The 15,870-nt window shown below is 56.3% G+C and overlaps 1 protein-coding gene across 1 annotated transcript; it reads left to right on the forward strand.

Moving 5' to 3' along the window:
- The first annotated feature begins 6,369 nt into the window (after positions 1 to 6,369).
- Positions 6,370 to 15,870, forward strand: RPL28 (ribosomal protein L28). Its single transcript, XM_077756933.1, has 7 exons — positions 6,370 to 6,472; positions 6,865 to 6,953; positions 7,043 to 7,166; positions 8,417 to 8,535; positions 8,650 to 8,758; positions 10,712 to 10,794; positions 15,727 to 15,870. Exons 1-7 carry the CDS (start codon positions 6,397 to 6,399, stop codon positions 15,868 to 15,870), a joined length of 744 nt encoding a protein of 247 aa, XP_077613059.1. The 5' UTR covers positions 6,370 to 6,396.

Here is a 15,870-nt window from a genome sequence, read left to right on the forward strand (position 1 = left end):
GAGGCAGCCCAGGGCCACTCAGCTCCCACCAGGATGTTTACAGGAGATGTGCAGGGCGGGGGTCAGCCTCACAGGGCTTCCTGAGAAATGGGGTCTGGACTCCTGGACAGTTGCCCTCAGACCAGTCCTGAACTCCTCCTCCCTCAGATCCAGGAGTTCAGACTCCCAGCCCTCCTCCCTCAGACCAGGAGTCCAGATCTCAACCCCTTCCTCCCTCAGATCCGGGAGTCCAGGCCCCCGGCCCCTCCTCCCTCAGACCCAGGGGTCCAGATCTCAACCCCCTCCTCCCTCAGACCCAGGAGTCCTGACCCGCAGCCCCTCCTCCCAGCCCAACCCCATTTTCCCCTTGTCCTCCTAAGCCACCCCTAACAATGGGGCTCAGTGAGCCTCAGGACCCCTGCCTCTGGCTTCTAGGGGGAAGACCCCAGGCTGTGAGGTCTTGGGAGACTTGGGCCACCTGGGGCTGCCCTTGCAGCCTGGGTTACTAAGTGGAGGGGTTCCCTGGCAAGAAGGTCTCCCAGGCCCTACCCCTCAAGGTCCCCTGGTTTGCAGGGAGGAGATGCCTTAGACCGTCACCGCCACTTCTTTCTGCCCAAGTTGCTAAGGAGGCTCTTTTTCATGCCTAGGCCCCCCACCCCCACCCCATAGCCCCTTCCACCTGGTTGCTAAGGAAGCGGCTTCTTAACAACCAGACATGACCAGGCCAGTGTGACCCCATCTTCCTTCTTCCCCACTGTCAAGGGGCCTCCCTAGCAACAGAACTTAGAACCTTGAAAGCTGGGTGGGCAGGTGGGCGGGGCCCAGCTGGTTGCTGGGTGATGGACTTCAAGGTCTGTTCCCACAGAGGCCCCAGGGGTCTGGGGAGGCAACATGGTGGGCTCTGGGGTCCCAGCTTTGAGCCTCTTCCTGCTGATGCAGGGCTCAGTAGGTGAGGGGCTGAAGACGGGGTCAGAGTGCTGAGCAGGGAGCCTCCTCAGCCCCCGCACAGCAGCCCCCAACACCAACCATTTTCCTTCACAGATGGGAACGGAATCCAGGGATTCTTCTATCCATGGAGTGAGCGGTGGATGAAACCCGGGTCCCCCGAGAACAGGGAGCCAGCCTAGACTCTTGGGTTTAAAGGGAGGAGGGGCTGGGGCCTGATTCCTGGGCCTGAGGGATGAAGGGCTGGGGGCCTGGACCCCTGGGTCTGAGGGAGGAGGGGCTGGGGGCCTGGACCCCTGGGTCTGAGGGAGGAGGGGCTGGGGGCCTGGACCCCTGGGTCTGAGGGAGGAGGGGCTGGGGGCCTGGACCCCTGAGTCTGAGGGAGGAGGGGCTGGGGGCCTGGACCCCTGGGTCTGAGGGAGGAGGGGCTGGGGGCCTGGACCCCTGGGTCTGAGGGAGGAGGGGCTGGGGGCCTGGACCCCTGAGTCTGAGGGAGGAGGGGCTGGGGGTCAGGACCCCTGGGTCTGATGGAGGAGGGGCTGGGGGCCTGGACCCCTGAGTCTGAGGGAGAAGGGGCTGGGGGTCAGGACTCCTGGGTCTGAGGGAGGAGGNGCAGCCTGGGCCGACGGTGCAGGGCTGAGGGCCGCCCGAACTGGGCTGGGGTGGCATCCTGCCGCTGTGGGAACCTGGTCCCAGCTCTCCTGCGGAAGCCTCATGGACCGACAGCCTCTGCCTGCCGCCTGCCCTTGGGATCCTGTCCCCAGGCATGAGCCTGGCTCCCCTTCGATGCCCGAGCACGGGAGGGGCCCTGCTGGACCTGGGCTCTCTCCAGTGGACAACTTTACTCTGACTCTCCACCGGCCAGGCGGAGATTCTCCTGGAAGTGCGTACAGTTCAAGACTCATCCTGCCCAGGCCTCCCCCCTACCTCAGGTATCACACACGCACCAACCACCCTCCATACGTGCTTCCTGCCAATAAATATTTTGCAAGTCTAATTTGTCCCTCTGTCGGCTGCTCAGAGGACCTCCCAAACCACCAGAGAGGGCTGGGCTGGGGGAGGGGAGGTCTGTGCTCAAGGTCCCGGCCCCGCTGTCCCCGTCGCCCTCTGTGGGGGGCCAGTGTGAAGCTGGCTCCGACGTTCCCAAGGGCATGGGTGGCTCCTCTGTGGCCCGACCCCAGGGCTGTCCCTCTCCCAGACAGACACACAGTGCTAGGAGGCAGAGCCATTTATCCGGGGGACGGTAGGGGAGGACAGGTAGGCATCCTGGCGGCCAAATGATGTTGGGCGCAGCTGCACGTCCGGTCCAGTCCCAACAGGTGGGGCCGTGGGTTCGTCTGCAGGAGGAAGGGAGGGGTTAGTGGCTGTTCGGACCCCTCCCGGTATCCACGAGTTCCCTAGGCCCACCGCCCACCGCCCACCGCCCAGCGGCCCGAGGGTGCAGGGGAAGGGAGCCCGGTTTCCTGCCTTACCCCTCCTACATCAGCTCACACACCTGCTCCCTCTAGGCCCCCTTTGCTGTGGCACCTGTCGGCCTTGAACTCACCAGAACCCAGTGGTGCGAGGCAGAGACTGAGCGCCAGGAGAGTCGGTGAGGAGAGAGAGAGACGTGTAGAGGGAAAGATGGGCACGGAGACCGAGATAAAGAGACACAGGAGACAGGGAGAGAGACAGAGACTCAGGGACAGAGGGAAAGAGAGACTGAGACAGAGAAAGAAAAAAAAAAGGGGGTAAATAAAGAACGGTAGGGGCTCTGTCTGCCCACTCAACGGATTTGGGTTCCAGAGGGAGAAGGGAGAGAGCAGAGCCAGACTCTTCAGGTCCCTGTGTTATAATTCAAGTTCCCTGTCCTTCACGTGCTGGAAACACTTCACCCCGCCCACCAGGGAGTCCTGTGTTTGAACAGGCCCGTCTTCCTTCTAACCGGGGCCTCCACTGCAGTCAGCTTGGCCCACGTTTCTGGCACACAGGTGGCTCCAGCCAGAGACCCACCCCGCTGTATTAGACTTTGGGGCAATCCTCAAAAGGATTGTCAGGGGTAATTTTAACCACTGGTGAGTATTTCTGCATTATATGCCAAATTTTGTGTTAGCGGATGCTTCAGCTATGCAAACATCCCTTTTTTTCTTTCTTTCTTTTTTAAAGTAGGCTCCATGCCCAACATGGAGCCCAAAGCAGGGTTTGAAGTCATAACCCTGAGGCTAAGGCCTGAGCTGAGATCAAGAGTCAGACTCCTAACCAACTGAGCCACCCAGGTGCCTCACATACATCTTTGCTTAAACTAGTCTCCTCTTCTGAACTACAGAGCACAGCAGATGATGGGAGTGACTACTTTCTCAATTCTCACAAAGAAGGGTATATAACTGGTATCATTTTGAATGCATAGGAGAAAAGTTAATTCCTCACATACGAAGAAGGTTTTAGGGCATCAGGATTTGATTCTTTCATGGAACCCCATTTGAGAAAGTGATTCAGTCACTCACCCATTCATTGTTCTACCTATCCGTCCATCCATCAGCCCAACCGTCCATTCTCTCATCTATCTCCCTACCCATCTGCCCAAACTATCCATCCAACCGTCCATTCACCCATCTACCAATTCATCAGTCTAACCATATCCATCCATCTACCCACACATCCATCAGCCAACGCAGCCATCCATCCAACAATCCATTCATTCATTCAGCCACACATCCATCAGCCAATCCATCCATCTGTCCACCAACCCTCCCACCCACCCATCTACTCACATATCCATCCATCCATCCGTCCATCCACCTCCCCGATCTTCAGCCTCTGATTTCCCGAGTTTACTTTTTGCTAGGCCCTGCTAAGAATAAAGACACCATAGACACAACCTTACCATCAAGATGCTGCCTGTCCAGTGGGAGCGAGGTACCAGCACACAGATACAAGAAAGATATCGGTGATAACAAGGTAACTCAGACAATATGACGACCCAGAGAAAGGCAGCAACACTGAGCTGGACCTTAACGAACACGTGGGAACTCTTCTGTGTGGAGGACACACAGGAAGGGCGTTCCTGCTATGGGGAGTGCATGAACAGAGGCCAAGTGACGTCTGGCCACGAGACAGCCTGGCTGTCCATGTCCTGAGAGGTCCCCTCGTAACTGCAAAGAAGGCAGGAGATGTGGGGCCCACATGCAGTGAGTGGCTGGGACGTCATCAGAGGGCCACAGGGAGCCGTAGCAGGCGATTGAGCGTATCTGGAGGATGTGTGTTTAGGAAAGGGGGTAGAAGGTAGAGAGAGAGAAGGGAAGGAATGAGCAGCAGAGCCTTCCCTGCATCTCACACTCCTCCTGGTGCTCTTACTCGTTTCCTCTTTTTTAGAAGAGTCCCAGCTGTGTGCCCTCGAGCAAGAGGTGGCACCTTTCTGGGCCTCAATGTCCCCTGCTGGGATGGGGACGGTGCTAGTGGGTCGCAGAGACCTAGTTACACAGACAGGATTGAATGGGACCTGCTGCTCCTGGGAGCTGGCGTGCAGAGCAGGGCCTCCAAGTGTGGGGCTGAGGAAGAGCTACTCTCCAGGCCTCATCTGGGGGGCAGGTCTCCCCGTCTCTTCCAAGTCCGCCATCATGCCTGCTGTCCGACCCTCCACCCTCTGCGCCTGGTCACTCGCCTTTCTAATCCTGACCTTTGTCTTTCTCTCCCCATTGTCTCTCCCATCTCTCTCTCTCCATCTTTCCCTGTCTCTCCATTTCCATCCCCGCCAACTCTCTCCACGTCTCCCCGTCTCTCTCGTTCTCCCCCGTCTCTCCACCTCTCCCCNGCCCGGCGCCCGCCTGGTCACCTGAGCTGGCTGGGTGCAGACCGGCCCGGTTTGGGGGAACCCTGGCCGTGGTTTCTGGGCACGTCCCGGCCCTCAGAGGCCTATGTTGGGGGGGGGGGCATCCTGGCTCACAGATAAAGGTGGGAGGGGCCTTATTCACCCCGAGGAGCATGAAGGATCAGGGTTGTCTAAAGAGGCAGCGTGGGGTGCTGTGGAAGCCCCGACGTCGTTTCTGCTCAGTGCTGGTCTCCAGGGCCCCCTGTGCACCAGGGCCAGACGCCGGGCCCGGGGGTGGGGAGCGGGGAGCGTCAAATACAAGAATCAGACAAGGCCCCTGGACCCCAAGGAGCTCCGGGACGCAGAGAATCGGCAATCGGATGCCCTAATGGAGGAAACACGGGCCCTAAGGAGCTGAGATTTCTCTCACTCGCTGCCTGTCTCCTGGGGCCTCCCGTGCGCCTGGGAGTGAGCCAGGCAGCAGGTTCTGATGGTGGCCGCAGGGCGGTCGCCGGCGTCCCCGGCGGCTCAGGAAGGGGGGTTCCCCTAGTGCCTCTGGATGCCAGGACTCATTCGGGGTGAAGCCCGAGAGCACAGAGAGGGACCATCCGAGGCCCATGCCCTCAAGGAATTCCCAGCAGTGATCACACATCAGGGTGCACACTTATGGGGGCAACCTAAGCCACGGTCAATCCTTTTGTAGAGCTGGGGTCCCCTGAGATTCCCACCCCCCAGCGTCGAGCCCCGTGCTGGTGAGGCTGAAGCCACAAGCTACATCAGGCAAGGCTCCTCTGCCTTCAGAGGACCGTGGCAACAGAAAATAACCTTCCAGAAAGTTCACCAGGTGTGACCGTGGGAACTCTGGAGGAGGGAGAACAGGAGCGGGAGGCAGCAAGTCACGGAGAGGAGCCAACAGGTCTGGACCCCCTAAATTAGGAACCAAGGGCTTTCCCACGCAAATCTCTTTTCCTCCAAACAGCTCGCCCTTTAGGGGGAATCTACGGCCTCCTGGGGTGACAGGCTGCGCGGGGATTCCGTCGGGCTTCTCTAGACCCCAAACCGCTTAAGAGTTTATTTTAAGGGGACCCGAGGCGGGCGAACTGAGAATTTTGTCGGGATTAGCGACACAACTCCAAATGGGGCCGAATGGAAATCGACTGTTTCCGAACAGACCCGAAAGGGCAAGCGCCAATAAGAGAAGGCGGCCACCCTCGTTTCCGGAGAGTTCCGAAAATGTCCGAGAGGGCCTCCATGCCTTCGTCGGGAATAGCCGAGAGGTTACGAAGAAGATCGGAAGGATCCGGAGGCGCTGGAGCTGGCTTAAGTAATTCACGCATTGGCACGTTCACTAATTAAACAAATGTTTATTGAGCGCCTATACTGTGCCAAGCGCTGGTGAGCAATCCTGAAGAGAAACCGTTGAGGAAAGGGACTTGGGGCCTCTCGAATTGGACCCACTCGGAAATCCAGCCGTGGGGTTCCGAAAACACACGAAGGCTGCCGGGAGCGGTGGCTCTCCGCCTCTGAGGACACGCCCTCGGGTCCCTGGCCGAAGAGTTCCGAAGGTTTCCGAGCGGCTGGCGACAGCCTGGCGGAAGGAGCCGAACATTTCCGAGCTGCCTCGGAAGCGGACGGGAGGAGGCGGGGACAGGCGAGGGCGGTACGAGCTCACAGAGGAAGCGGAAATGCGTCTTGGTATTAAAAGCGTCGCCCCGCCCCTTGCTTGCCTCTTTCCGTCTCCGGCTGCCGTAGCGTGTGGAGGTGAGCGTCGGGCTGTTCTTCGGCCCGCGTGGTTGCGGCGCTTTCCCGTGGCCCCCGGCCGGTCTCTGCCCTTGCGTGGCCTCAGTCGCTGCGCGCCTCGTGTCCTTGGCTGCCCCCTGACTCCACCGCTGGAAATCGCTGTGGATTCTCAAGTTCTCTTCCCCCCTGCATCCTTCGCAGTTAGTCTTGGCCTCCCGAGTTCGGGCCGCCGCCTTAGGTCGCCCAGCCCCGCCTGGCAAAGTGCTAGGCCGTTGTGTGCCCTTCAGGGACCCCTGTACGTCCTGGTTCCCAGTCACACCCTGCCCCTGTAGCCCAGGGGGTCCGCGTGGGTCCGCGTGGGCTGATGCGGGGTCGGGGCTCCCTTTGACTCCGTCCCTGCCCGTTTCCCGCAGCTGCCGCCATGTCCGCCCACCTGCAATGGATGGTCGTGCGGAACTGCTCCAGCTTCCTGATCAAGAGGAACAAGCAGACGTACAGCACCGTAAGTGGGGCGGGGACGCGGGGGTCGGAGGGGGGCACCCTCGCCGGGCCCCTTCCCTCCTCGCGACCCCGATACGTCCTCCTTCCCAGGAGCCGAATAACCTGAAGGCTCGCAACTCCTTCCGCTACAACGGGCTTATTCACCGCAAGACTGTGGGCGTGGAGCCGGCGGCCGACGGCAAAGGGGTGGTAGTGGTCATGAAGCGAAGATCGGGTGAGCGTTGACCCAGCCTTGGCCACCGCGGTAATGCTGTGGAATGGAGGATTCCAGAGGTCGGGAGGGAAGCCTTGTGAGCAGCTGTTAAGCAGAGCAGGATCTCATCCACATCAGGTGGTCCTAAGGGCTAAGTTGCAGGATTGCACGGTCGTGTGATTTCAGGTTAAGTGCTTGAAGCAAGTCAGGGAGAGGTAGATGTCCCCATTTCACAGATGGGGAAACAGGCCAACAGGTAAGGAGTGACAGGCTGGTTCTGCGTCTGAAGCAGCAGTAGTTGGACGCCAATAAGCTGCTCTGAGACCTGGATCGGTGTCTTTCAAGGGTCAAGAGGCAAAGGAGCTTCAGAGGCTGGTAATGGTTGAGTCGTGGGCATTCCAGCTCTACCACCTTTGTTAGTTCCGGGGNTCTTGCTGGGCCCCCCTCCCGCCTCAGGAGCAGCAGTGAGCTTCCAGGGTTCTCGTGTCCTGAGCCCTGAGAGCTGCACTTTCTCCTCCCGCGTTGTTGGGCAGCCTCTCCCCGGCTGTCAAACTGGAGGTAATGTTCTGCTCTGAGGTCAGCAACTCGGTCAAGGCCAATGTTTAAAATCACGGGTATGGTGACGCATCCTTGGGTTTCTTGGGTGAGACCTTTTTAGCAATGTATTGTTTGGAGCATGGAGTCTACCCAGGACCCCGGCGTCCTACTTCAGATATTAAGGCCGCCAGCTTTGTGTCACAAAGGGGGTACTTTCAGTCTTGGGCAGAGGGGTCCTGGCTCTGCCCAAGTGTGCATGAGGGGCTCAGGTGCTTGCCCCAGGGCTCTTCCTTGCCCTGGCCTTACCTGGCCCCTTCTGGGCTTGCCAATACTTCAGCCAAGCCTCCCGGCTTGTTCCAGATGGGGTAGCTTGGGCCCCCGGGGGTAGGGCAGGAGGAGACGAGAGCTGCGTTGTCCGGAGCCCTTGCTGCCTGACCGGCATGGGGGTCGTGCAGGCGGGCAGACAACTTCTATTCCGATAACTGTTGTGTGCCTGTGACCTTGGACGAGAGGCCTCCTTTCATTCTGCGTTCCTCTCTGTTAAGTGAGTTGATGAATGTGTGTGGGGACACGGGAGGAGGCGACTCCTGTCAGGGTGCTCGGCTGGGCCTGGCCTGTGGCAGTATGTGGGTGGACGGCACTGGCGCCCGGGTGTCTGGTGTGAGGTTGCACCACTGTGCCTGGGAGGTCCGCTAAAGACCCAGACTGTCAGGCTGACCCCTGCCACCCCCCAGGCCAGCGAAAGCCCGCCACCTCCTATGTGCGGACCACCATCAACAAGAATGCCCGGGCCACGCTCAGCAGCATCCGGCACATGATCCGCAAGAACAAGTACCGCCCTGACCTGCGTATGGTGAGTGGGCCCAGCGCACAGCGGGTGGGGCTGCCAGGGCGAGGAAGGGCCTCTGTTGACCCCACTGGGAGGGCAGGCGGGTGGGTGTGCTGAGCCCGTTCCTTGTCCCTCCAGGCCGCCATTCGCAGAGCCAGCGCCATCCTGCGCAGCCAGAAACCGGTGATGGNCCCCGGCGCCAGAGCAATAAAGGTGTCAGCCACCCGGCCTGGGGCTCTGCCCGCCTGTGCGTGCCTGCTTCTCTGCACGGTGCTCCCCACCATAGTAGCAGGTCACGGGGGCTGGGACTGGAGGGCCCAGGGAGGGGGCCAGCGTTCTGCCCCTCAGGCTGGGGGTTGGTACAAGTTCAGTGTGTTTGTGTTTGTTTTTTAATGATTATTTGTGAGAGAACAAGCAGGGGAGGGAAAGAGGGAGAATCCCAGGCAGCCAAACGGGGGGCTCCAGCTCCAGAACCGTGAGATCGTGACCTCGGGCACCCCTGGTACAAGTTTTTACTCCGGTCGTGTCAGAAGTGACTGTTCAGCGCAGCAGATTCAAAAGTGCGTGTTGAACACATAGTCGAGCGCGGTCGTCACAGTCTCAGACTCTGTTGACAGAGGACAGCTTCAAGAAAGACCAGTAGAGCCTAAATCTAACGGGTGGGGATCCGGAACAGGGGTCGGCCCTCTTCTGTTCCCTGTCCTGGTCTGTACCTCGTGCGGTGTAGCCTGCAAAGGTGAGAGCACGGACTCCAGGGCGTCATGGTGTCAGACTGGACTGCACGCGCCCTGGAGGGTGTCCAGTCCCTGAGGGGATTAAGCACCCAGCCCACAGGAGTGACGGGTCCCAGGAGGGGTGGACCGGGCCCTGGCCAGTGGGGCCAGGAGTGTGTCCATCTCTGCCCTGCCTTTCTTTTCCTTTTTTTTTTTTTTAATATTTTTATTTATTTCTAGGAGAGAGAGAGAGAGAGACAGCGTGAGCAGGGGAGGGTCAGAGAGAGAGGGAGTCACAGACTCTGAAATAGGCTCCAGGCTCTGAGCTGGCAGTCAGCACAGAGCCCGACGCGGGGCTCGAACCCACGAACGGCGAGATCATGACCTAAGTGAAAGTCGGACGCTTAACCGACTAAGCCACCCAGGCGCCCCTCTGCCCTGCCTTTCTGAAGGCAGAGCTGCTGGTCTGGGGCTCGGCAGCAGCCCCCATCGTGGGCAGGAGCCACCAGCTGCAGGTGACCTCAGCCTGTTCCTGGCTGGGAAGCTGCACAGCCGCCTGAGCCCCCTGGACTGGAAGAGTGTGCGCCCCACCCCTCCTGTCTGGTCCCGAGGCCTCCATCCCCTGCGTGTCTCCAGCCCTGGCCACCGCTTGTGCCCCTCAGGTCTGGTGCCTGCATTGCTGCCTCCTCACTCACACACACACCCCACCCCACCCCCCTTTCCCAGGCCACCCCTGGTCTCACATTCTGCAGAGCTAAAGTAGCTTCTGGTAGCTTCCACCCCTTGCTTCTTGGTGTTCAACAACTGGTGATGGCTGCTAGGCCTGGGCACTGGCTGCCTGCGTCCCACCAACAGCTCAGCCACAAGCTCTGTGGCTCTGTGTATGTAACTAGACCTTTCTGTGCCTCTTGTCAGAATGGAGTGGACTGGCTTGCACAGGGCAAGTGCTCAATAGCAGTGGGTGTTTGGTGTTCTAGAAGGCGAGCACACTGGGGCGCCTGGGTGTCTCAGTCAGTTAAGCATCCGACTTTGCTCAGGTCATGATCTCGCAGTTCGTGGGTTCGAGCCCCGCGTCGGGCTCTGTGCTGACTGCCAGCTCAGAGCCTGGAGCCTGTTTCAGAGTCTGTGACTCCTTCTCTCTCTGACCCTCTCCTGCTCACGCTGTCTCTCTCTCTCTCTCCTAGAAATAAATAAAACATTAAAAAAAAAAATTTTAGAAGGCGAGCACAGCAAGAAGCTGGACACGTCTACATGCAGATCTGCATGTGTACACGTGGAGTGTCCATTTCGCCCACTACCCTGGCACTCCACAAAGCAGGTGTCACGGGTGGGAAGGGGTCACCATTGTCCTTGCCCTGACAGGTTTCCCCATGCCCACCCTGTGCCAGCTGGTATGCCACAGATAAGGACATGGCACAGAAGTCCCCTGGTCCCTACTGTTCAGGAGGCCACCCCCTGAAGCCCCCTGTTCCCTGTCCCCACTCCAGACCCCTGTGGCCAGAGGCATCCCACGGAGGCCCCTGTCTGTCGGCAGGAGCCCTCCCTCCAGGGGCTGTCTGTGCACCCCTTTGTGGGTGGGTCCCCTGGTGGCCCAATGCCTCCGTGTCCCCATTTGTGAGATAGGAGCATGTTAAGTGCCTGAATCTTCAGGGCTCCACAAAACAGAGATTGTGGTTTTGTTTGCTGCTGCGTCTCCAGAGCCAGCTCTCAGAACGTTTGCAGCATTGAGGGTAGAACACATCCTCGGTGACTGTCGCACACAGGGCCACTCAGAGCAGGGGGCCTCTGCTGAGAGAGATCTGTTCTCTTCGCAGGAGAGGCTGGCCCTGATTGTGCTGTGTCTACACCGGCACTGGCACATCAGGTGTTGAGGGGCGTGTGTGTCCATACACACACACAAATTTGCTTGCATTTTTCCTCCCTGGCTCTACAACCTTGGGCAAATTCCTCAACTTCCCTATGGCCTCCTTCGCTCATCTGACGTGTACGTGAACAGACCCTACTGCCTAAGGCTGTTGAGAAGATACAGTGTGCAAAAAGTTTAGGAGGAGGCCCGCCATGTCATGCCTGCAAATCGCCATTGCGTGAACAAATGTGTCTTACTATAAATTACTTTGGGTGGGCTCAGACCGTCGGAGGTGTGCGTGACTCTGCCCGCGTGGAAAACAATACTCGTGTTTTCCAGGACACTGAGCGCACACTCCCAAGTCCATATGCCCTGATACCCTGGGGTTACAAGTTTGCACCAGCGGCCCTGGCCTCCTGTGCTGAAGGTCATGACATCCTCTGCAGGATTCTGAACCAGACTGTCCAGCGATTTTGTTGATTTCGTTTCTCTTGTAGTCATTTGCTGGAATAAAACCATCTATTTTTTCTTTTTAACGTTTATTTTTGAGACAGAGCATGAGCGGGGGAGGGTCAGAGAGAGAGGGAGGCACAGAATCTGAAACACACTCCAGGCTCTGGGCCATCAGCACAGAGCCCGACGTTGGGCTTGAACCCATGGACCACGAAATCATGACCTGAGCCGAAGTCCGCCGCTCAACCGACTGAGCCACCCAGGCGCCCCACCATCTATTCTTTTAAACTCTTTATTATGAAAATAATATGTGCGTGTGGTTTGGAGATGTGCAAACGGAAGAGTGTCCTGGGGCAAAGGGGCACCAGGATCCCAGCCCCTGGTTCCACAAGCTGTTTGTAGTGTATCATTTCTGGAAACTTCCCAAATACCCCAGTGCATCCCACGTGCACGTGTGGGGTTTGAGCAGCCTGCTGAGTTAGCCGGTCCTGGCTGTGTGTTCCCCCCTGGCTCCAGGCGCTCTTCCAGCACCACCAGCACATTTGCTTTAGCATATACATTTTTTTTTTTTTTTTAAATTTTGAGACCAAGAGTGAGTGTGCACACATGCGGGCCCATGGGGGAGGGGCAGCGAGAGGAGAGAATCCCAGGCAAGCTGTGCACTGTCAGCTCTGAGCCCCCAGGAGATTGTGACCTGAGCTGAAGTTGGATGCTTAACTGACTGGCCCACCCTGGTGCCCAAGTATCTACATTTCATATAGTATTTATGGGAGAGACGGAAATCCAGAACTGTTCTAAAAAATAAAGCCTGTTAGGGGCGCCTGGGTGGCTTAGTCGGTTAAGCGTCCGACTTTCGCTTAGGTCATGATCTCACGGTTCGTGGGTTCGAGCCCCGCGTCGGGCTCTGTGCTGACTGCCAGCTCAGAGCCTGGAGCCTGTTTCAGAGTCTGTGACTTCCTCTCTCTCTGACCCTCCCCTGCTCACGCTGTCTCTCTCTCTCCTAAAAATTAAAAAAAAAATTAAAAAATAAAAATAAAGCCTGTTAGGGGCACCTGGGTGGCTCAGTTGGTTAAGCGTCTGACTTCGGCTCAGGTCATGATCTCATGAGTTACGGAGTCTGTAACTCTCAGAATGGGAAGAATCCAAATGTTGGGTAAAACTCCAAGCGCGAGTGAGGGCGTGGGGGAACGGACACATTTTGCTAACAGCATGAACTGGTGCAAACCCCACGGGGAACGATTAGGCGGTCCCTGTGCGCGCTGAAAACAAAAGTTTGCACATTACTTTGGCACAGTAACGTCGTGTAGAAGATTTGCTCTCAAGGCATCCTGCCTCGTGTGCCACGCGGCCCGTCTCCAAAGACTACTCGTGCCAGCGTGTTGGTCAATCAGTACTGGACGTGGGAAGTCGTGGCACACGCACGGGGTGGGACGCTAGGCAGCCGAGAGCAGGAAGTGCTGGTTTGGACGGGCTTCTGCAGCCCCGGGGGAGGTTGGGAAAGCAAGGAGCGGCCTGCGCTGTAGGGACCCAGGGCGCTGCGTGAGAATCAGAGGGGCGGGCTTAACAGGATATATATGTGAATCTGCTTGCACTTGTGTAGAATCTCTCCAGAAAAATAGACACTGTTGTCCCTGATGAAGGGAACCAGGCGTTGGGGAGATAGGAATTAGAAGGAGCTGTTTCTTTGTAGAAACTTTTATCTAAGAAAAAAAAAAAGCACATCTTTGCTTTTTGAAAGAGTAACATTCACAAGGTATCCCAAGTTCTCCTTCTTTGAGGCAATTAATATTTGCAGGTTCTAGGGTAACCTTCCAGGGACGCCTGGGTGGCTCAGTTAAGCATATGACTTTGGGTCAGGTCATGATCTCACGGTTTGAGCCCTGCATCGGGCCCTGTGCTGACGGCTAGCTTAGAGCCTGGAGGCTATTTCAGATTCTGTGTCTCCCTCTGTCTCTGACCCTCCCCTGCTCACGCTCTCTCCTCTCAGAAATAAATAAAAAAACATTAAAAAAAAATTTTTTAAAGTAACCTTCCAGAAGCTTTGAATGCATATGCAAGCAACACATATCCTATTTTAAACAATAAATTTTTAAAAAATTAATAGAAATGGGAACATTTGCACTGTTTCATGTTGGTTTTTTTCTTTATTTCCACCTAATCTAGTTTGGACATTGGTCCATATTCACATATAATGAGGGGTTTTTAAAAATTTTTTTTATTTTTTATGTTTTAAAAGTTCTGAGGGGCATCTGGGTGGCTCAGTCAGTTAAGCATCCGACTTTAGCTCAGGTTGTGATCTCATGGTTTGTGAGTTCGAGCCCTGGGTCGGGCTGTGTACTGACAGCTCAGAGCCTGGAGCCTGCTTCAGATTCTGTGTCTCCCTCTCTCTCTCTGCCCCTCCCCTACTTGCAGTCTCTCTCTTTCTCTCTCTCTCTCTCTCAAAAATAAACAAACATCAAAAAAATTTAAAAATTCTGAAATACAGTGTGTGTGTATAGAGAAAATAATTATAACGCAAGCACCCATGTAACCAACATCCAAATAAACGGGACTACCTGCTCCCCAGACCTCCTGGGTTTCTTACCAGCTTAAGGTAACCAGAATTCCCAGCTTTATGCAGACAATCTTTTACCTTTATGGTTTTACAACCTACATATGTATGTTGAGCAGTACAACTTATTTTTGCCTGCTTTGAAATTGTGCACGAAGGTATTTGAATTGTGGGAATCTTTTGTGACTTGTAGGTCTGGCTGATCATATTTGTGATCTTTCCATGCTGCTGGGAGCAGTGGTAGTTCATTTTTTGTCCTATGCTATTGTTTCTGGAACACACAACAGTGTTTACGATGCGTGTAACGAGGACAGATGTTTTAAGCCCGCGGTGTGCGTGCAAGAATGCTGAGAACAAGGTATGCGAGCTTTCGTTCCCACGTGCGTGTTAGCATTTCCTGCTCCCGCCGGGGCCACACGACGGGGTCCGTGGCTCCACAACCTTGGTATTTTTTGTTAGACACGAACAACTGTTACTAGTTCCGTGGGAGTGTAGTGGTATCAGCGTTGGCTACACTGCGTTTTCTCAACTACCAGCAAGGAGGATCTTTTGTATTTGCTCTTTTGTGATGTGAGTGCTTTTACCAACCTCTTTTCTGTTGTCTTTTTCTTATTGATCTGTAGGGGCTCTTTGGATTAGTACTTTTGGGTTATGTCTTGCAAATATCTTCTGTCCCACTGACTTATTTTCTACTGTAGATAAAGGAGTTATTGGTTTAAAAAAATTAAACTTCACTGGTATAGTTTACACAAAAATACCTTTTTTAGTTTAAGTCTTGACAAATTTATGCACCTGTGTGACCACTGATACGATCAAGACCTGGGATATACTCATCACTCCAGAAAGTTCCCCTGACCCTGTACATTTGTCCTCCTTGATCGCAGATAGCCAGTGACCTGCTCTCAGCCACTAGTGACTAATATTGCCGGTTCCAGAATTCAATCGTAAGTGGAACAAGGTATTTTGTACACTTCTGTATTTGGCTTCACTTAGCAAAGAGTATTTTTGAGATTCATCCGAGCTGGTTTTTGTGTTAATATCTTGCTGAGTAGTATTCCATTCTATGAACTCACCATTTTATTCTCTCCATTGAACCTTTGGATGGTTTCTTTTTGTCCATTAGAAAGGGAGCAACTGTGAAAGTGCAAGCACAAGTCTTTATGTAGCCATGTGTTTCTTTTCCATACTCTTACACAGAGGACCACAGAACCTGGTCAATGGGCAGCAAGCCACTCTGAAGGCAGCCAGCTGCCCCCCGCTTCTGCCTTCAAGCGTTCCTCCCACCCTCCCACCGACAGGCTTTGCACACTTGACCTCTGCCCCTCCCCTGCCCCACCCAGTCTGCAACAATGACCGCCAGCCAGCAGGCCAGGCCAGTGAAGGCGCCTGCTGTGTACACCATGACCTGCCCCAGGCCCTCCTGCCCCCACGCCCCCTCCCCTGGAGTGGTGGCGCAGAACCTGCCAATGTGGCTTCTAGAATTAGGTCACAGGTGCTTGGGGTTAAGCAGGGGCACCCGGTGGCCTCTCCCAGCCAGCGGAGCCCTTCAGGAGCTGGCCCTTGGGCGGGGCACCTGAGCTGCAAGAGTGGAGGCCAGCCTCTGGCTCCTACGAGCTGAAACCCAGTCAGGAGGGAACCCTGTGGGCCTGCAGACGGGAGACAGGACCGTGGATGGCACGACGCTCCGGCAGCTGCACCAGCTCCCCACACCCGGGGCCCACAGAGACGGGGGGACGGGCGTCACCTGGGGCCTAGGATTTGGGGTTGGCCACGCAGAACACACGCTGCCGCCCTGA

Source organism: Crocuta crocuta, unplaced genomic scaffold (assembly GCF_008692635.1).
Source record: "Crocuta crocuta isolate KB4526 unplaced genomic scaffold, BGI_CrCroc_1.0 scaffold142, whole genome shotgun sequence".
Classification (NCBI taxonomy): domain Eukaryota; kingdom Metazoa; phylum Chordata; class Mammalia; order Carnivora; family Hyaenidae; genus Crocuta; species Crocuta crocuta.